The sequence below is a fragment of the Ictalurus punctatus genome, chromosome 13, assembly GCF_001660625.3.
Source record: "Ictalurus punctatus breed USDA103 chromosome 13, Coco_2.0, whole genome shotgun sequence".
Taxonomy (NCBI): Eukaryota; Metazoa; Chordata; class Actinopteri; order Siluriformes; family Ictaluridae; genus Ictalurus; species Ictalurus punctatus.
The window spans coordinates 21,389,538-21,405,296 of record NC_030428.2 but is presented as its reverse complement, the minus strand read 5'-3'; the positions used below and the strand labels follow the sequence as shown (position 1 = coordinate 21,405,296).

Genomic DNA, 15,759 nt, shown 5'->3' with positions numbered 1-15,759 from the left:
TTCATCGCTGAAAGCATCTACAATAGGCACGTTAGCATCAGAACTGGGCAATGGAGCAATGGAAGAAGGTGGCCTGTTGTGATGAATCACGTTTTCTTTTACATCATGTGGGCGGCCAGATGCATGCGTGCCACTGGGAAGAGATGGCACCAGGATGCACTATGGGGAAAAAGGCCAGCCGGAAGAGACAGCGCAATGCTCTAGGCAATGTTCTGCTGGGAAACCTTGGGTTCTGGCATTCATGTGGATGTTACTTTGACACATACAACCTACTTAAACATTGTTGCAGACCAAGAACACCCCTTCATGGCAATGGTATTCCCTAATAGCCCAAGACATTCTTATGAAAAAGACATAGCCAAAAAGATATAATACATGAAGGCATTTTCATGCTACACAATGCATTATCACAGTGTTCATGTTTGCTAGCAAAACAGTAGTACTGCATTTTAAAAATATACATTTATATCTTCTAAAATAAATGATTTAACATGAAATCGGAAAGAAAGTAAAGCACTCCATACAAACATATGTTTTAATGTTAATTCAGCTACCTTATTGTAATTAACAAGTTATCTGTAAATTATTCATCATTGCAAACAAAATTGTAACATTTATGTTGAAATTTAAGGGGTTGATCAATTACTTCTTAATGGACCGTATTTATGACGACAGGCTTAAGCATTATTCAGAAGTTACGTGAGCATTTGAGTGAAACAGAGGCATGTCTCAGGTACATGTGATTCATTTTATCATCCACAAAAAAAAGTTTTAATCAGAGACTTTTTTTTTTTTAATAGATGCAATTCTGAACTACACTTACTTGATGTGAGATGAATGCTCAGTCAGCTTATCCTTCAAACTGTCAGCATGTTTTCTTTACAGGCCATCACGTCACAGTAACCAAACCACTGGCATTATTTTATTACTTCATCAACTCAAAATAGAGAATTAAATGCATGATATAATCACCTACATCCCTATATGATTTTGATTTAGCATCTTTTGGCCACATTAAGTTGTGTGCACAATTAACTGTCAGCCACTATGTTGAAAAACATAATAAATAAATCAACAAATAAAATGCAAAAAGGATAGATCGGGCTCAATCCAGTGCTATTTTATTAACTGCTGTATAATGAGGGTGGAAGACATATTGTTAAATTAAACCAAATGTACATGTGATATTACACTTAGCACTGTTCATACCTCAGTCTACTGACAATATGTTTGTTTAAATCTGGCAGTCCTGAGGCGTAAACGATGGCAATTTGCATAATCTGAATGGCGAGCCCAAAAAATTGACTGTCTAGCCCATCTCCAAATATGCATAACTTTCCCCATGTAAATATTGGGCATAAGTCACCAGCTGTGCATATGACCGTTAATGAAAACAGTGAAGTCCATCAGTGCTGGAAAAGATTTATATCTATGATATCTGTATTGTGATCAAACTTTATGACCGATTTTCTCCCCAAATAAGCTTTTAGACTGATGGTACTCTATGTCCCTGACCTAGTGAACTAGCATAAGGATGTGTTTTGATAGAGACTACAAAACACTTCTGTACGTCGCTCTGGATAAAGATGTCAGCTAAATGTCATAAATGTCACTGTAAACATTAGCATCGCCAACTCGTACTTCTCCCTCCTTGTCCTTGCACATTTGTTCTCAAAACACACACAAATGGCCATTAGTGCCCTAGTCAGGTTGGTCACGATGCCCTCTGCAGGTGCCCATGTGGGTGCCAGGCTGGCAGCGTGGGTGATAATTGCCTCAGCAGGGGAACCTTTCGAGTGTGACTCAGATAAAGGAGTATGTAGGTGGTCTCTCTCTGTTTCTCTGTCTGTTTATCTGTCTGCCTGTCAATATTTCTTTCACCTTCTCTCTCTATAGGTCTTGATAATTTATTCTCTGCTCTCTACCTTTTTAATTTCTCAACCAGAATTGAATATACTATAAATGAATAAATGGAGGAATGTATAGATCAGCAATTAAAAAAAAAGACCATGCAAGGATCGATAAGGATTAATGTATATTTTGACAAATGCCATGGAAAATTTGGCCACTTCATGTTCATATCTGTATTTGTATCCATTGGATCCAATGAACACAATTTATTCATTCCAAATAATGCATTGTTATTCAGGTTTCATCCCTAATGTGTAGCAGTGTAAATTGAGGGGGTGGGATTGGTTTGTGGGTAGGAAAAGGTTTGTCAATGATTCCACTGCAATTTTGACTCACTTTACAGGCAGTAGAGGACGCCAAACATTACAAACTGCTCTTTCAAAGAGGCGGCAGCTGCAAAATGTTGGCAGTGCTCTTAGATACTGTACCATCTGACTGGACAGGCATTGTTATTCCCGTCCATACACTGTACACAAAGATGGCATTAATTAAATGTCCTTGCTCTATGGATAACCTGTAAAAATTCAGTTTTCTTTCCTTTCTGCAGCGTAGGCAAGTTTGTGCTCCTGAGCTCTGAGTTTCTTGTCTCAATGCCCAGTTGGGACCTAGAGCCAAGAATAGTGTGGGGTAATGCGGTGATATCTGGCCCTGTGCGTGTGTGTGTGTGTGTGTGTGTGTGTGTGTGTGTGTGTGTGTGTGTGTGTGTGTGTGTGTGTGTGTCTGTGTGTGTGTGTGTGTGTGTGTGTGTGTGTGTGTGTCTGTGTGTGGGAGGGACGGTGGAGTGGGAACAGACAAAGCAGGTCTTAAGGTGTAAGATTGATGTTTCATTGCTTTAAAGTAGCACAGCAAAGTGCAAAGCCTCCGTGTTTTAGAGGAGTATAATAGAGTGGTGAAGAGGGATCACTCTATCACTCTCTCTGTATCACAGACTCTAATCAATGTGGATTTAAGTGCGCTTGCACTTTACTTGAGGTGTGTGTGTGTGTGTGTAGAAAGACCTTTTGGTCTTTGGTAAAGTTTCCTTTACTGAAGCTATACTTTCTATAATATTGGCTATATATTTTGTGATTGTACCCAGCCATCTGTATGTATCTTTACACATTTCGTTTAGACTCATGTCTCCCACTAGTTGATAGCTCTGTTAAAATTGAAAATATTTGTGTGTGTGTGTGCTCAGGGTAAAGACCTGCTGATGCAGAAGATCCCGATGTGGCAGCAGGCATGTTCTGACCCCCATAAACTCCCAGACCGAGCTGTTCACCTTGCACAGCAGATGAGCTCAGGGGGAACACTGGGTACAGGACAACAGCATGCCTCTAAATCTAATTTGGTGATCTCAGATCCCATACCAGGAGCCAAACCTTTACCTGTTTCACCTGAACTGGCTGCTCTCATGGGCAACCAACAGGTGAGTGAAGGATATGGCTCAAATTGCTTAAGGCCAGCTTAGCTCCATTTCACATGGTTTTTAGAGCTTTCAAGTTTTTGGGTTTTTTTTTTTTTTTTCTTTTAAGAAAAAAAAAAGAGACATATCGGGCTAACCAGTGATCCTCAGTTTGTCAATGCGGAGAATGTCTTTACATCATTAAACCAGCGCATACATTTTTAGAAAGTACACTTAATAACTCCTGCTGCCTGGTGCGATGGTCACTTTATGGTTTTGTATACTAAAAGGTTTTCATCCATCTTTGTTGTTGATATTGGAGGGACAGTTTTCGTTTATGTTTACTCTGGTATATTGCACAATAACCGAATTATAATCATCATCTTACTTAAAGATGTGAAAACTGCATACGTTTTATCATTTATAATGTACTATAGCCTCGTACCTAAGAACTGCTGCTGTGATCATAAGAATATTCATAATGAATATCTGTGCAACATAAATATTGAGAACTCAGTCCATCTGAACTCAGGTTGATTGGGTTCTGTGATGATATAGTATATGTGCAACTTCATTTATTCATATATTCATGTATTATATTCATGTATTCATTTGTTTGTTTGTTCGTTTGTTCATTCATCTACAGTAAGTGCTTTATTCTGGTCAGGGTTGCGGTGGATTCAGAGCCTATCCCTGGAACACTGGGTGTGAGGCTAGAATACATTTTGAATAGGATACCAGTCCTCACATCTAGAGGCAATTTAGTGTACCCAATCCACCTGCCAACACGTTTTTGGGAGGTGAGAGGAGGCCAGAGAACCCAAGGGAAATGCTATCCACTGCACCTACGCAAAACTTTCAAGCCCTTAATGTGTAGCTCAAGTGGTTTGGAGGCAACTTAATTAAATATTGAAATCATAACTTTTACCCAGTTTAACTGAAACAGCCATGAGGATTCATTCTGTTTCTTTCCTTCTTTTTTTCCTTCAATAGTAGTGATATTAAAAGACTAACCCTGGAGCTTCATTTATAGTGGGTTATTACAAAAGAGAAAATGTACTCCCTTTTCAGTGTATATGCACCATGCTTAAATCTGACAGTTTCAGCCTACAGCAGTTTTCCTGCATAAATTAGGAATACTGTTCTATGTTGTAGTGTAATGATTTTATGGACAAGTCGTTAATACAAGATACGGTATGCTTAGGTTCGTTTGGAGGGATTGAGAAAAGGCTATACAGCTCCTAATCAGTGGTACATGAATTAGTGCATTTTCTTGAGAAGGCTATATAGAACTTACGGGTAACTTCACAGCAGGGTATTTTGAGCAGAAAGAACAGAAACACTGGGTTGTTTGAAAAGACTAGCAGTTCTGGAGAAGTGTACTATTTCAGAGGAAATCTGTTTATTTGCTGATGTCAGCGAACCTGAAACCAGGAGGAAGCTATTGAATAAGAGTAATTCTGATTGTAATAAAGGACTCTGTAATGACCTGGCACATTTCTGCTGCCTCCCTAGAGGATGATGGGAATGGAAAGTGTTCCAATGTTGAATGGAACATCTGGGGCACATGGAGAGGACTACCAGCACTGGATGGATAGCCAAGCTGCACAGGCCAAATCGGCCTCAACACAGGTCCACCGGCAAAGCGGTGAGATCTACTCTAACACACTGCCTGTCCGCAAAGTGGCACCAACCAAGAGCAAGAGCACTGTGGGTAAGCACATGTAGCCTTTAGAGAAACAGTGACTTTTTTTTTTTTTGGAAAATTATTATCCTTGTTATACACACACTAAATGGAGCGGCTTTAGCTTACTTCAGCCATTGGATATACCTTTAAAGGACAAGGACAGATGTTGTTTCCTGGTAAAAGTAGGTGACTTGCTGGAGCAATCGTTCCTTTTCTCCCTCTCTCTATATTAGAAGACAGTGTCTCTTGCACTCTGGCAATATGAGTCCAAACATGCTTAATGAAAACAGGCCAGAACTGGAGGGAATAGAAAGGACAGGCTTTAAAAAGCCAGGAAAATGGGTGAAGGACACAGCTGGTGTCTGGTGGTATTTTCAGGTGCTTTAAGAGCAAAGTTTTGGAGGAAAACAGTTGACATGCAATGTATAGTCAAGTGAAAAAATAAGTACACCTCTATTATCCTACATCCTAAGAACTGTTTCAAAGAGGATCAAATCTTTAGTTGTCCAAATATGTCAAAAAAGCCAACAATTTCCATGGGGTGTATTATATGACTTTCTGTATTATATGAAATTCTGTGGCCCCGTTTGTTCCTACAAATGTATGAAATATAGAACACCTCTATATCATAGTTAAATACCATAGTGAACATTTGCTTTATCATCCTGTTTTGATTAGTTTTGCCCACTTCAGCCATCCCCTTTGCCTTTGTATTGATCATTCATGCCTCTGACTGTTACTAGACCACCAACTCTTTAATCTTTGAACACAGCAGAGACTCAGACACTGCCTAGGTCGAGCTCAGTTGCGGCTGGCCTGGAGAGGAATGGGCGGACCCGTGTCCAGGCAATCTTTTCACACTCAGCCGGAGACAACAATACACTGCTCAGCTTCATTGAAGGCGACATTATCACACTGCTGGTGCCCGAGGCCCGGGACGGGTGGCACTATGGAGAGAGTGAGAAGACGAGGATGTGAGTGGCACATGTCTAAAATAATTTAGACACATTGCTCTGAAAACATGTTTACATGTTTACATGAACAGAAAAGCTGTTTAAGTACACAGTACAAAAAACTGTGTACTCAAACACAAAGTCATGTCTAATCAAACTAAATACTATTTGCTTGAACAATTATTTACTAAAATTGAAAACTGTTTATTCAAACAAATACCCTGTTAACTCAAACAGAAAACCTGTTCCATCACAATTACTGGGAGTAGTTGATAAAATCTGTTAGTAAATGGGGCAGAGATGGTTTGGCGGTTAAGGCTCTGGGTTACTGGTCGGAAGGTTGGGGGTCCAAGCCCCAGCACTGCCAAGCTGCCACTGTTGGGCCCTTGAGCAAGGCCCTTAACCCTCTCTGCTCCAGGGGCGCAGTATCATGGTCGACCCTGTGCTCTGACCCCAGTTTCATGACATGCTGGGGTATGGAAAGAAAAGAATTTCACTGTACATATATATATGTGACCAATAAAAACTCATTATCATTAATGCTTTACGTAATTATGCCAGTCTTCGGTGTAAATCCAACACTACAAGCATTACATTCTATCAAAAACATCTTCTAAAATGGACATGAGAGAAAGTCTTTAGGTAGTGATTAGGTAGTTTTATTCTGCTAGTTCACATTGCACTCATTAGATCGAAAAATAAAAAGATGACATGTATATTACTTACACGAATCGTGCCTGATGTTGAATTTGTATTTCTATACGCCAGGCGAGGATGGTTCCCCTTCTCCTACACCAGAGTGATCCCCGAGACAGACGGCAGCCGACTCGGCGTCAGGTAATACAAAACAGTCACAATTAACACCTTTTTCGCAAGTGGGAGGTTAGACCTGCCTCCTCATCGCCTAGCCTTTTTTTACAGTCCATTGATTTGACATAAGGACAGTGGTTTTTAAGAAGACAATACAGTATATGTGTAGGAATATGATAAATTCACCAGGGCTAAATTAACTGTGCATTAATTTAGCATCACTGATTTTACCGTTAAAACAGTTTACTGTGTGCATGCTTAATTGATAGTTGACTAATATGAAGTTTGTGGGTGTAGTTTTCAGCATGGTAGGAGCTGCAGCACAGGGAATCTTCTTGAGAGAGAACCGATGGTTCTGCCGTCTCCAGATTACGGCCCCACCTCTCGGCTAATGGCACAGAACGCCTCACTGGGCAGACATCAGAGAACATACAGCGTTGCAACGCCAGGATTCTCGCAGGTGTGTGCGCACACACACACACACACACACACACACACACACTGTATATATGAGCAGTCTCCCAATGTACTGTATTATGTGTACTCCATACATCAGTTGATTCAGGCACATCGGTGAATATAAATATATATGTATATGTTAAATCATCAGCGTATTAGTAAAATGACCTAGTAACTCAAACAATTTGCAGTCAGGACCAATCAAATTTCACTGTACATACAGGCTGTGCAGGTATGTACATGTTTATAGCATATGAGGAATGAAACAGAAAATAAATGTAGTGAGATGCAGCTGGTCTGCACATGCTCAACAGCCCAGTGGGGATGAGCTCCATTAGAGCCGCCAGCATAAAGGACGTTTCAGAACATTACCCACAGCAATTTCTGTATGTGTGTGCATGTGAGAAGAACCTGGACTCAGCTGAGAGAGAGAGATAGAGAGAGACATAGACTGAGAGAGAGAGAGAGAGGTGTCGAGAGGTGTCACTAGATGATTGGACTAATGGTGTATAGGCCTTCATGTGGAAAAAAACATTAAAATTCATGGAACAATGGTTTGACTGAATAGATAAAAAATCTTTTCTAAACTTGTAACCGGTTTTTGCTTAAACACCACATTCTTCAAAATCTTCCTGTTTACCTTTGAGCACAAGAACATTTCATTATATGGGTTGAATCAAATGAGTTAATATAGTTTGCAAATAATTATAAAGTGGTCAGTTTAAATGACAGGCTGGGAGGTCCCAACACAGTGAATTAGAATTAGAGTAATGTTTAACTAATTGAAAATTGTTAAACTTTATTAAACACAGCTTGCTTCCATACTTTTGACATATACAGTAGTTTATGTTCTGGCTGTTATCTTTACTGACAGAGGAATGATGCTTAAATGTAAATACACCCTGTACGCATACATCAGGCTGCCACCATGTGCCCTGTACACTATTTATGAGCTTATTCGGTCTGCCCTGACTTCATCCGTAGTGCACTGTAACACACGTTGTAGTGCCAATTTAACGCACTACTACTGCCACCTAGTGGCCATTCAGCTCTCACACACTTGAACCTCATATTTAATGGAGGTTGAGGATTTGAGATTCACATTAGCTGTGCTAATATGCAGCATCATTAAGCACATTAATTACACGTTGTTTTTCTTTTCCCACAGCAAGGGCTTGACGGCTACGAGGCCCGTTTCCCAACAAGGTAAGACTTTCAGATTTTACAGAGTTTAGTCACAGAACTCTTACAGTTACTGTAGAATTGTTCGGTCAATAAATAATGCCATGCATTAGGGAGGTTTTAAATTCTGTTTAAGTCTTTTCTATTTTTCATTGTCCCATTTTCTATTATGTATTGACCTTTTTTTAGTTTTATTCAACTAAATTATCACATAGTTAATCCAAACAATTATGAATGTGGCAAGCAACAGTTTCTGTCTGCTTGACCTGCAGCTGAAGCTGGCATCTCTAATAGAAGCTTGTGGAGCTCTTGGCTAAAACTTGATCAGGTGGGCAGGTGACCAATCGGTGCACCCAAACCCATGATGGACAGATGGAGGTTAAACCTCCTGTTGTTTAAATGGGTTTGAAAATCCTTAGAAGTACCCGATAGTGATTTCCAAAAAAAAACTCCTCTCCCATAGATGATAAGCATTGTATCATCAGGTTTATTCATTTATGATGATAGTGCCACACAACTTTGTTTGAAAAAGTAAAGAACATATTCGTGCAAAACATTTATTCTGTCTGCTGAAAAGAAAGTAAACTGCTTGGCACAGCAGAGCTGGTCACCAGCATTATCAATATAATGCGTACTGGTTACACATAAGCAACCAGCAAGACCTGCTTTAGCTGTAGTGTTCTGCTAGTCAACCAGCACCAGACCAACTAATTAGCACATGCTGCATTCATGACTAAGTGGAAACTGGAGTGTTTCTGACTCTCTTTGTTTCTGACTCTAAACAGGAAAAATCTGTTTGAATGGACGCAGAGTTCATAATTCCCACCCGCAAAGTTAGAGCCTCATAGCTAAATAAAAGTCTCCTCACAGAAAACCTCACCATTTTTTTTTTTTTTTTTAATCCTCGTATGTGGAGCATCCATAATACAAGTCCCCATGTAAGTTGTTACTATAGAAATGATAACATAGTAGTCTGCAAGCGCTGTATCAATGCACTTGTTCTAATGACTGAGCTGTAGTTATAGAAAATGAATCCTTCTGACTAATTAGATTAATCAGACTAATAATAAATAAATAAATAACAGTAAGTGCTGCAGAACAGTACAAAGTAAACACTGACTTCATGCGCCTGTGCTCTTCTGGGGTGCTTGTGCATATAGTTTAAAATTTGTTTCACATAAAAAGTGCTAACTTTTTCCTTTTTAGTGAAGGTCTTGTGAACTCTGAGTCAATGGGGAAACAGTTATCATGAATGCAGCATAAGTCAAAGGTGTTTGTTTTTTTTCCAGCAGGGTAGAAATGTATTTGTTCATCTATGGAGAAAATTCCCCGTCCTTTGTAGTAACATACCAATCTACAGGATTTAAATTCATATCCTATTCTATGGATTCTATATTTCTTTGCTTTATTGTTTGTTTTGTTATCCCATCCCATTTTGTGTTTGTTTTTGACCCTTGCTTTTGCTTATTCCATGTTGGTCTTTGTATTTTATTCCTTACGTATATATTAGCTTTTGAGTTCTGTGGTGGGACAAGAATTAAGCAAAAGCCAGGAAAATAGTCTAAACCTACTGTAACCCCCACTTCCTGCCAGATATCACAAGGAGCTGTATAATCCCTCTATTCGGATTTATTGGGGCTTTTTGCAGTACAGTTACAGTAATAGTCCCAGCTTAAATGAACATGCATGGATAGCTGTAAGGGCTTTTGTTTGGTTATTTCATGAGAATTTATAAAACATTCCTCTCAAGGAGCACAGCACTGCCTATTGTTACGTCTAGGATTTAAATCACACAACAGCCGTACTGCAAAAAATACCACCTCAGACAGGATCCCATTCCACTACCATTAGCTTGAGGATAAAAACATTAAACAGAATGCTAATGATGAGTAAAAGCCATTGGCCACCAATTAGCATTATGCAAATGATGCCATGCTAAATGGCGGCTAGCTGCTTTTATTCATTGCCTGCAGCATTAGCATTGTTGGTTTAATTATGCCTTTAATTATATCACTATTTAGCACTGATGACTGAACTTAGCGTAATTAACTGTAGCTTTGTGTCATTCACTGAGCTCCTTGTGCTCATCCTGCAGTGTTGCATTGTTGTTGTTGTTGTGTGGGTGTGTGTCTGAACCCAACCTGGCAGCCTCTCCCTCTTCTTGTTCCACAGTTCGGAGATCAAATTGATTTCGACAGTGTGAAAGGACAGACACACAGACACCAACCGTCCTTCTCCCCTCACTCCCTCACTCGGTTGTTTCCCTCATTCGTCCATCCGCCTTTTCACCCACCAAAGAAGAGGAGAAACGCCCACCTTCCCTTTCCCTCTTATTACACCACTCGTTAGCTCTTATAAATCTCCACGGAACAGTTCTCACAACGCTTCAGTTTTGAGGACTACGGGTCTGTTGTTAATGAGCTCACTGAAATGGACTCAGAAAAACAGTGAATATGTAACTCTTGCTTTTCTTTCATGCATATTGAAAGTGCACATTTTTTGGGTTGCAGAAATGGGACTAAAATCTGTGGCTGAAGATGAGGCTGCAGTAGTGAGTGGCTGCTTGACGCATAACATTTTTACATTTTAAGTGAAGGAAAAGCTCTTTTACTTTGTCAGACAAATGAGCTTTCTTACACAAGTGATGTAATCCTCACAGTCAGCCAAAGTCTGTTCTTTTTTCTTTTTTTTTTATTGCACTTAGCATTTAAGATGTTCTGTAGAAGACAGCTCGTTCTTCATTTGTGCTCCCTGAAATCCCTGAATAATAAATGACCGAAATTGTCTTTACAGCTATGTCTGTATCCATATGGCTGTTTCTCAAACAACAAGTAGAATGTCCGAGAGTCTGAATCTGACAGCATCTAAATGATATGAGTCCCAAAATCCCATTACAAACACATCACAGAAATAAAAGTACAGATCTATCTGTGTAGCTGTCTAGCTTCAAACATCCAACCAAGAAAAGCTACATGCCACCATGTTGATTTTCCAAATCGGAACCATAATTTCCTGGGAAGCCGTGTCTCTTGTACATATTTAAATTACATTTGTAGATACAATAAGATGGCAGGTTGGTGGCACATAGGTAGTGTTGCTTCCTCATAGCTCCAAGGTCCCTGGTTTGATCCTGAGCTCGGGTTATTGTCTTTCCACTCTATGTGAGTTCTCCAGTTTCCTCAAATGTCCCAAAAGCATGCTAGCAGGTGGACTGGCAACTCTAAATTGCACAGAGATATGACTGGGTGTGTATATGGTGCCCTGCAATGGACTAGTGAGAGAGAGGCTCTGGATCCACCATGGTTACACCAAGTGGTATCTGAAGATGAATAAGCGATCCGATTTTTGTGCTCAAGGTGCTCACTGGTGCTCACAGTCTGTTAAGTTTGTTTTTTGTTAATGCCAAGATGTATTTGTCCTTCTGTGCTGAAAATAATCTATACTGAATACAAATAATGGCATTTACTGAGCTAATTAAAAGTAAGTCAATCAAATGATAGGTAGAACGTGATGTTCTTCTGTTTATTTGATGCTGTGACAAGAATCCAGTCAAATTTATCCTTCTAGTAGGTGCTCTAGCCTTCTCTCAGCTCACGTGAGGTTGTGTTGTAATGAAAAACATTCTTCTTCCCCACCACTGACTGTCTGAATAATGGATGAAAAATGATGTGACGTGTTTTGTTTTCTGTTCTACTGAGTAGCCAAGTAATGAGCTATGCATCTCAAAGCACTGTTCTGATCATTAGCACTGTGTGCATCTTCAAAGTCCTGCCCTCGTTCCCTCGTCACTCGCAGCTGTTTCCCAGATCTCCCACACACACTTACTGCATTTGCTGTTTGAAGGCGTAATTTAATGCTTGAAACATCTCATGATTATACATGCCTCCCAGTGGAAAATGATGTAAAGTGTTGCACATTAGAAAAGTATGTAGCTGGCTGCATCTGTCTCTCTCCTCTCATTGTCCTCTCACGTCTCAATTTGTCTTTCAGTGTGTGTGTGACAAATCTGAACTCTTCATTTCCTTTTTTGCCAACCCTGTCCATCTCTTTTTTGATAAATTTAGACACAAAAGCAGTAAGGGGTCAACGACTGGAAGCTGCCAGTGCTTCTTCTTTCTGCATTAGAATAAAGCCGAGGCATGACTGCCACGTTCTTCTCAGTCCTGGTGCCCAAATGGAAACACTCGATCTACTCAGTCTGTCTTTGTGCTTTGGAATGCTAACACGTGGATGTAAAGATCTAAATTTATATATATATATATATATATATATATATATATATATATATATATATATATATATATATATATAATATATGGACACATATATATATATATATATATATATATATATATATATATATATATATATATAAACAGATAAATAGACCCTCAATATTATACAGAGGGAATATACTGTATATAAACATGCATGCATTTTGGGGGAACACCAAAAACAGTGTAATGTTGCAGCATAACCTCAAATGTATGGTGACTTTCTACTTCGAAAACCTGAATAAAACTATGTATTGAGATGAGAGCATGGAGTCATTCCTCAAGCTGTCTTTGATTAACTCTTGTCTGAACTCACATCTTCATAAATGTGCTTGTTTGTTGCTATAGAAATAGTTTAACACTTATGTAATAAAGTTTAGCAATAATTTGTCATACAAGTAACCTTTTTTCACAACTCTACTCTATGATTGTCAGTCTGGGAAAATGTCACACTTTGATCAAGTTGTTGAATAGCTACATGCCGTAGTAAAATAGACAGTCAGTATAGAATATATATCTTTAATATTCTCCTATTTCACTTTTGGTGGTAACCTGACTTTAAAAAGTTTACTTCTAGTTGAGATGCATGCAAAAGAGAAGCAGATTTGCAGTTCAGGCATGTAGTTTTTAGAAATCTATAAAGTAGAAATATGTCAATTTCACCAGGTGAAGCGTTTTCTCGGGCTGCCAAACATATTGGATTTATTTTTGGAATGTGACCCAATGATCACTACAGATTTTAAAGCCAGTTAAGTGTAACACTTTTTCCATTTTTCCATTACTCTATCCATGGCACACTTTTCAAGCCTTTAGTCTACCAACATACTGTTTCTTAATTTTTTTAAAAAAAATCCACATTTTGGTCTATTTTTAGACAAATGCTATATTCCATTACCTGAGAAAAGCAGCATTTCTAGGTTCCCCAGCTGTTTTTCCTACCTACACATTTGAAGTCATAAGTGTTGTGAATATGTCTGGGGGGTGAGAGAGACGGAGAGAATCTGTGGTGAGTGAAGTATGTTTTTGAGCTTTAATATGCTCTCTTCACATCACTGTCATTTGTACTTCACCCTTACACAGGAGATTCTCTGGGACATACTGTGTCTTGTGTATTTGTTTGTTTGTTTATCTCTTTGCTAGTTTGCTCATTAAGAACCTTAATTTACAGAGGTGCTGTATTTTTTGGCTCATTAACACACATATTAGTAATTCTGTTTGTAACTATTGATAAGATCATTGACCCTTTACTCCAGGAGCTTTCGGCAGGTCCAGGCTTGGATTCCTTTTTCTACAAACCTTTCCCAGTTGTTTCACTATACAAATAATATGCTTTAAAATGAATAATTAAATAATTAGCTGAGAGTTTATAAGCGATTAATGTTGCTTTTTATCACAATGGCAGCAAGAGAAGGAGAACTTTAATAATCCTACAGAGACGTAATATGTAGTACTTTCACATAGTCCATGTATGGTAAGATGTAAACTTTAACCAAATATGAACCATGTAAGTCTGCTGATCGTAACCAGTTTTAGAAGTCATGTTGTCAAATTACTTAGATCCAAAGTTCTAACATTTTGTTAATTATTAAGACAAGCTTTCAAACACAAGGTTTCTTTTTATTCTTTCAGCATGGGCCCCGAATTTGCCCGCTTTTGAATGAGCAATAATGACGTAAGTGACTTATTGCCTTTTGCATTCAGCTATGAAAAGTTAAGATTTGATTTTCTTCATGGACCATTACCCATGGCATTAATTGGCTTTTTATTCACGCTCCACTTAACTCACCTGAAGATTTTATTAAATTGTTGGAATTTCTTAGTATCCTTCATTTTAGGAATAAACTTGTGCAACTTGAATAATCTAACATTTAACCAAAAGTTCGATTCAGTGGAAGAATAAGAGATTGTTGCACAATTGTATTCCTTGAAAAGCTAATAATTCTCATTGCAACTGCTTGCAAACCAAGTATTTCACTGCCAAAATATTATGCATATAGGATTTTATATTTATAAGTGAAATTCAAGCTTTATCAATGTTTGGAAAACCTTCTTTGTAATTTCTTTACGTGTCAAATGACTGGCTTCATTTTGGCACAGTGGATCTGCTTTTAGCATGTACTATATACAGACAGCAAGCTTTTGAACATCTCAACATATGTTCCTCTGTCAAGTGAATAGTCAGTGTTGTGGTTTGTGTTTGTAGACGTCCAGACCCTTTCAGTACCTTCATGTCTTGACAGTGCCACAACAGCTCCATCCACGAGCAGAGATGTCAGCTGGTTGCTGCTGAGGACCTCACATCTACAGTTCTCTTTTCTAAACATTACAGCTTTAATAAAGCGACCTCCAGTAAAGCTGCTATACTTTTATGCACATGCCAAGGTTACACAGGCTGAACTGGGACTGTATTTCCAACAGTGAAACATGACACAGACGCTGTTTCTAACTTTTATGTGCAAATACATTTTGTTGTACATTATTATTATTATTATTATTATTATTATTATTATTATTATTATTATTATTATTATTATTATTATTATTATTATTACCAGTAGTAGTAGTAGTAGTAATAGTAGTAGTAGTAGTAGTAGTAGTAGTAATAATAATAATAATAATAATAATAATAATAATAAACACTAGGATTGTATGACAGCATAATCATGCAATGAGTGAAAAAGCCTCTGTAATTTCATTAAGCATATATCTTTTCATTTCTTCTGGTGATCAAATTTCATTGAAGAGTTTAGGCAGACTACAGTCTAACAGGCTCTACTGATTTTTTTTTTTTTAATCGTAACTCTTATCCTTTAAATAGTATTTGCAATAATAATCTTATGCAAGCATGTATACAAAATGGGCATAAAGTAACAACCATGGTGCTCTTAGATTTTAAAATGGGCTTTAGCAACTTTAACAACAGAATGCAATAAATTATATTAGATTAGCTATATATATATATATATATATATATATATATATATATATATATATATATATATATATATATATATATATATATATATATATATATATAATATACATACATACATACATATGTCATATATATATTTATATACACACACACACACACACACA

The 15,759-nt window shown here is 38.1% G+C and overlaps 1 protein-coding gene across 6 annotated transcripts in view; it reads left to right on the top strand.

Moving 5' to 3' along the window:
* The window catches only part of baiap2b (BAR/IMD domain containing adaptor protein 2b), a 61,427-nt gene extending 46,266 nt beyond the window's left edge, over positions 1-15,161 (top strand). For 3 of the 6 annotated variants that reach the window (XM_047159610.2, XM_053685019.1, XM_047159607.2), the window contains 7 exons: positions 3,089-3,319; positions 4,811-5,009; positions 5,755-5,956; positions 6,704-6,772; positions 7,043-7,205; positions 8,373-8,410; positions 10,559-11,182. In XM_047159610.2, coding sequence (XP_047015566.1) covers positions 3,089-3,319; positions 4,811-5,009; positions 5,755-5,956; positions 6,704-6,772; positions 7,043-7,205; positions 8,373-8,410; positions 10,559-10,589 — 933 coding nt within the window. In that variant the 3' untranslated portion in view covers positions 10,590-11,182. Of the gene's footprint in view, positions 1-3,088; positions 3,320-4,810; positions 5,010-5,754; positions 5,957-6,703; positions 6,773-7,042; positions 7,206-8,372; positions 8,411-10,558; positions 11,183-14,289; positions 14,333-14,863 lie in introns of those variants that run through there. The other 3 variants (XM_053685018.1, XM_047159608.2, XM_053685020.1) reach the window with 3 other exon arrangements.
* The last annotated feature ends 598 nt before the right edge of the window (positions 15,162-15,759 follow it).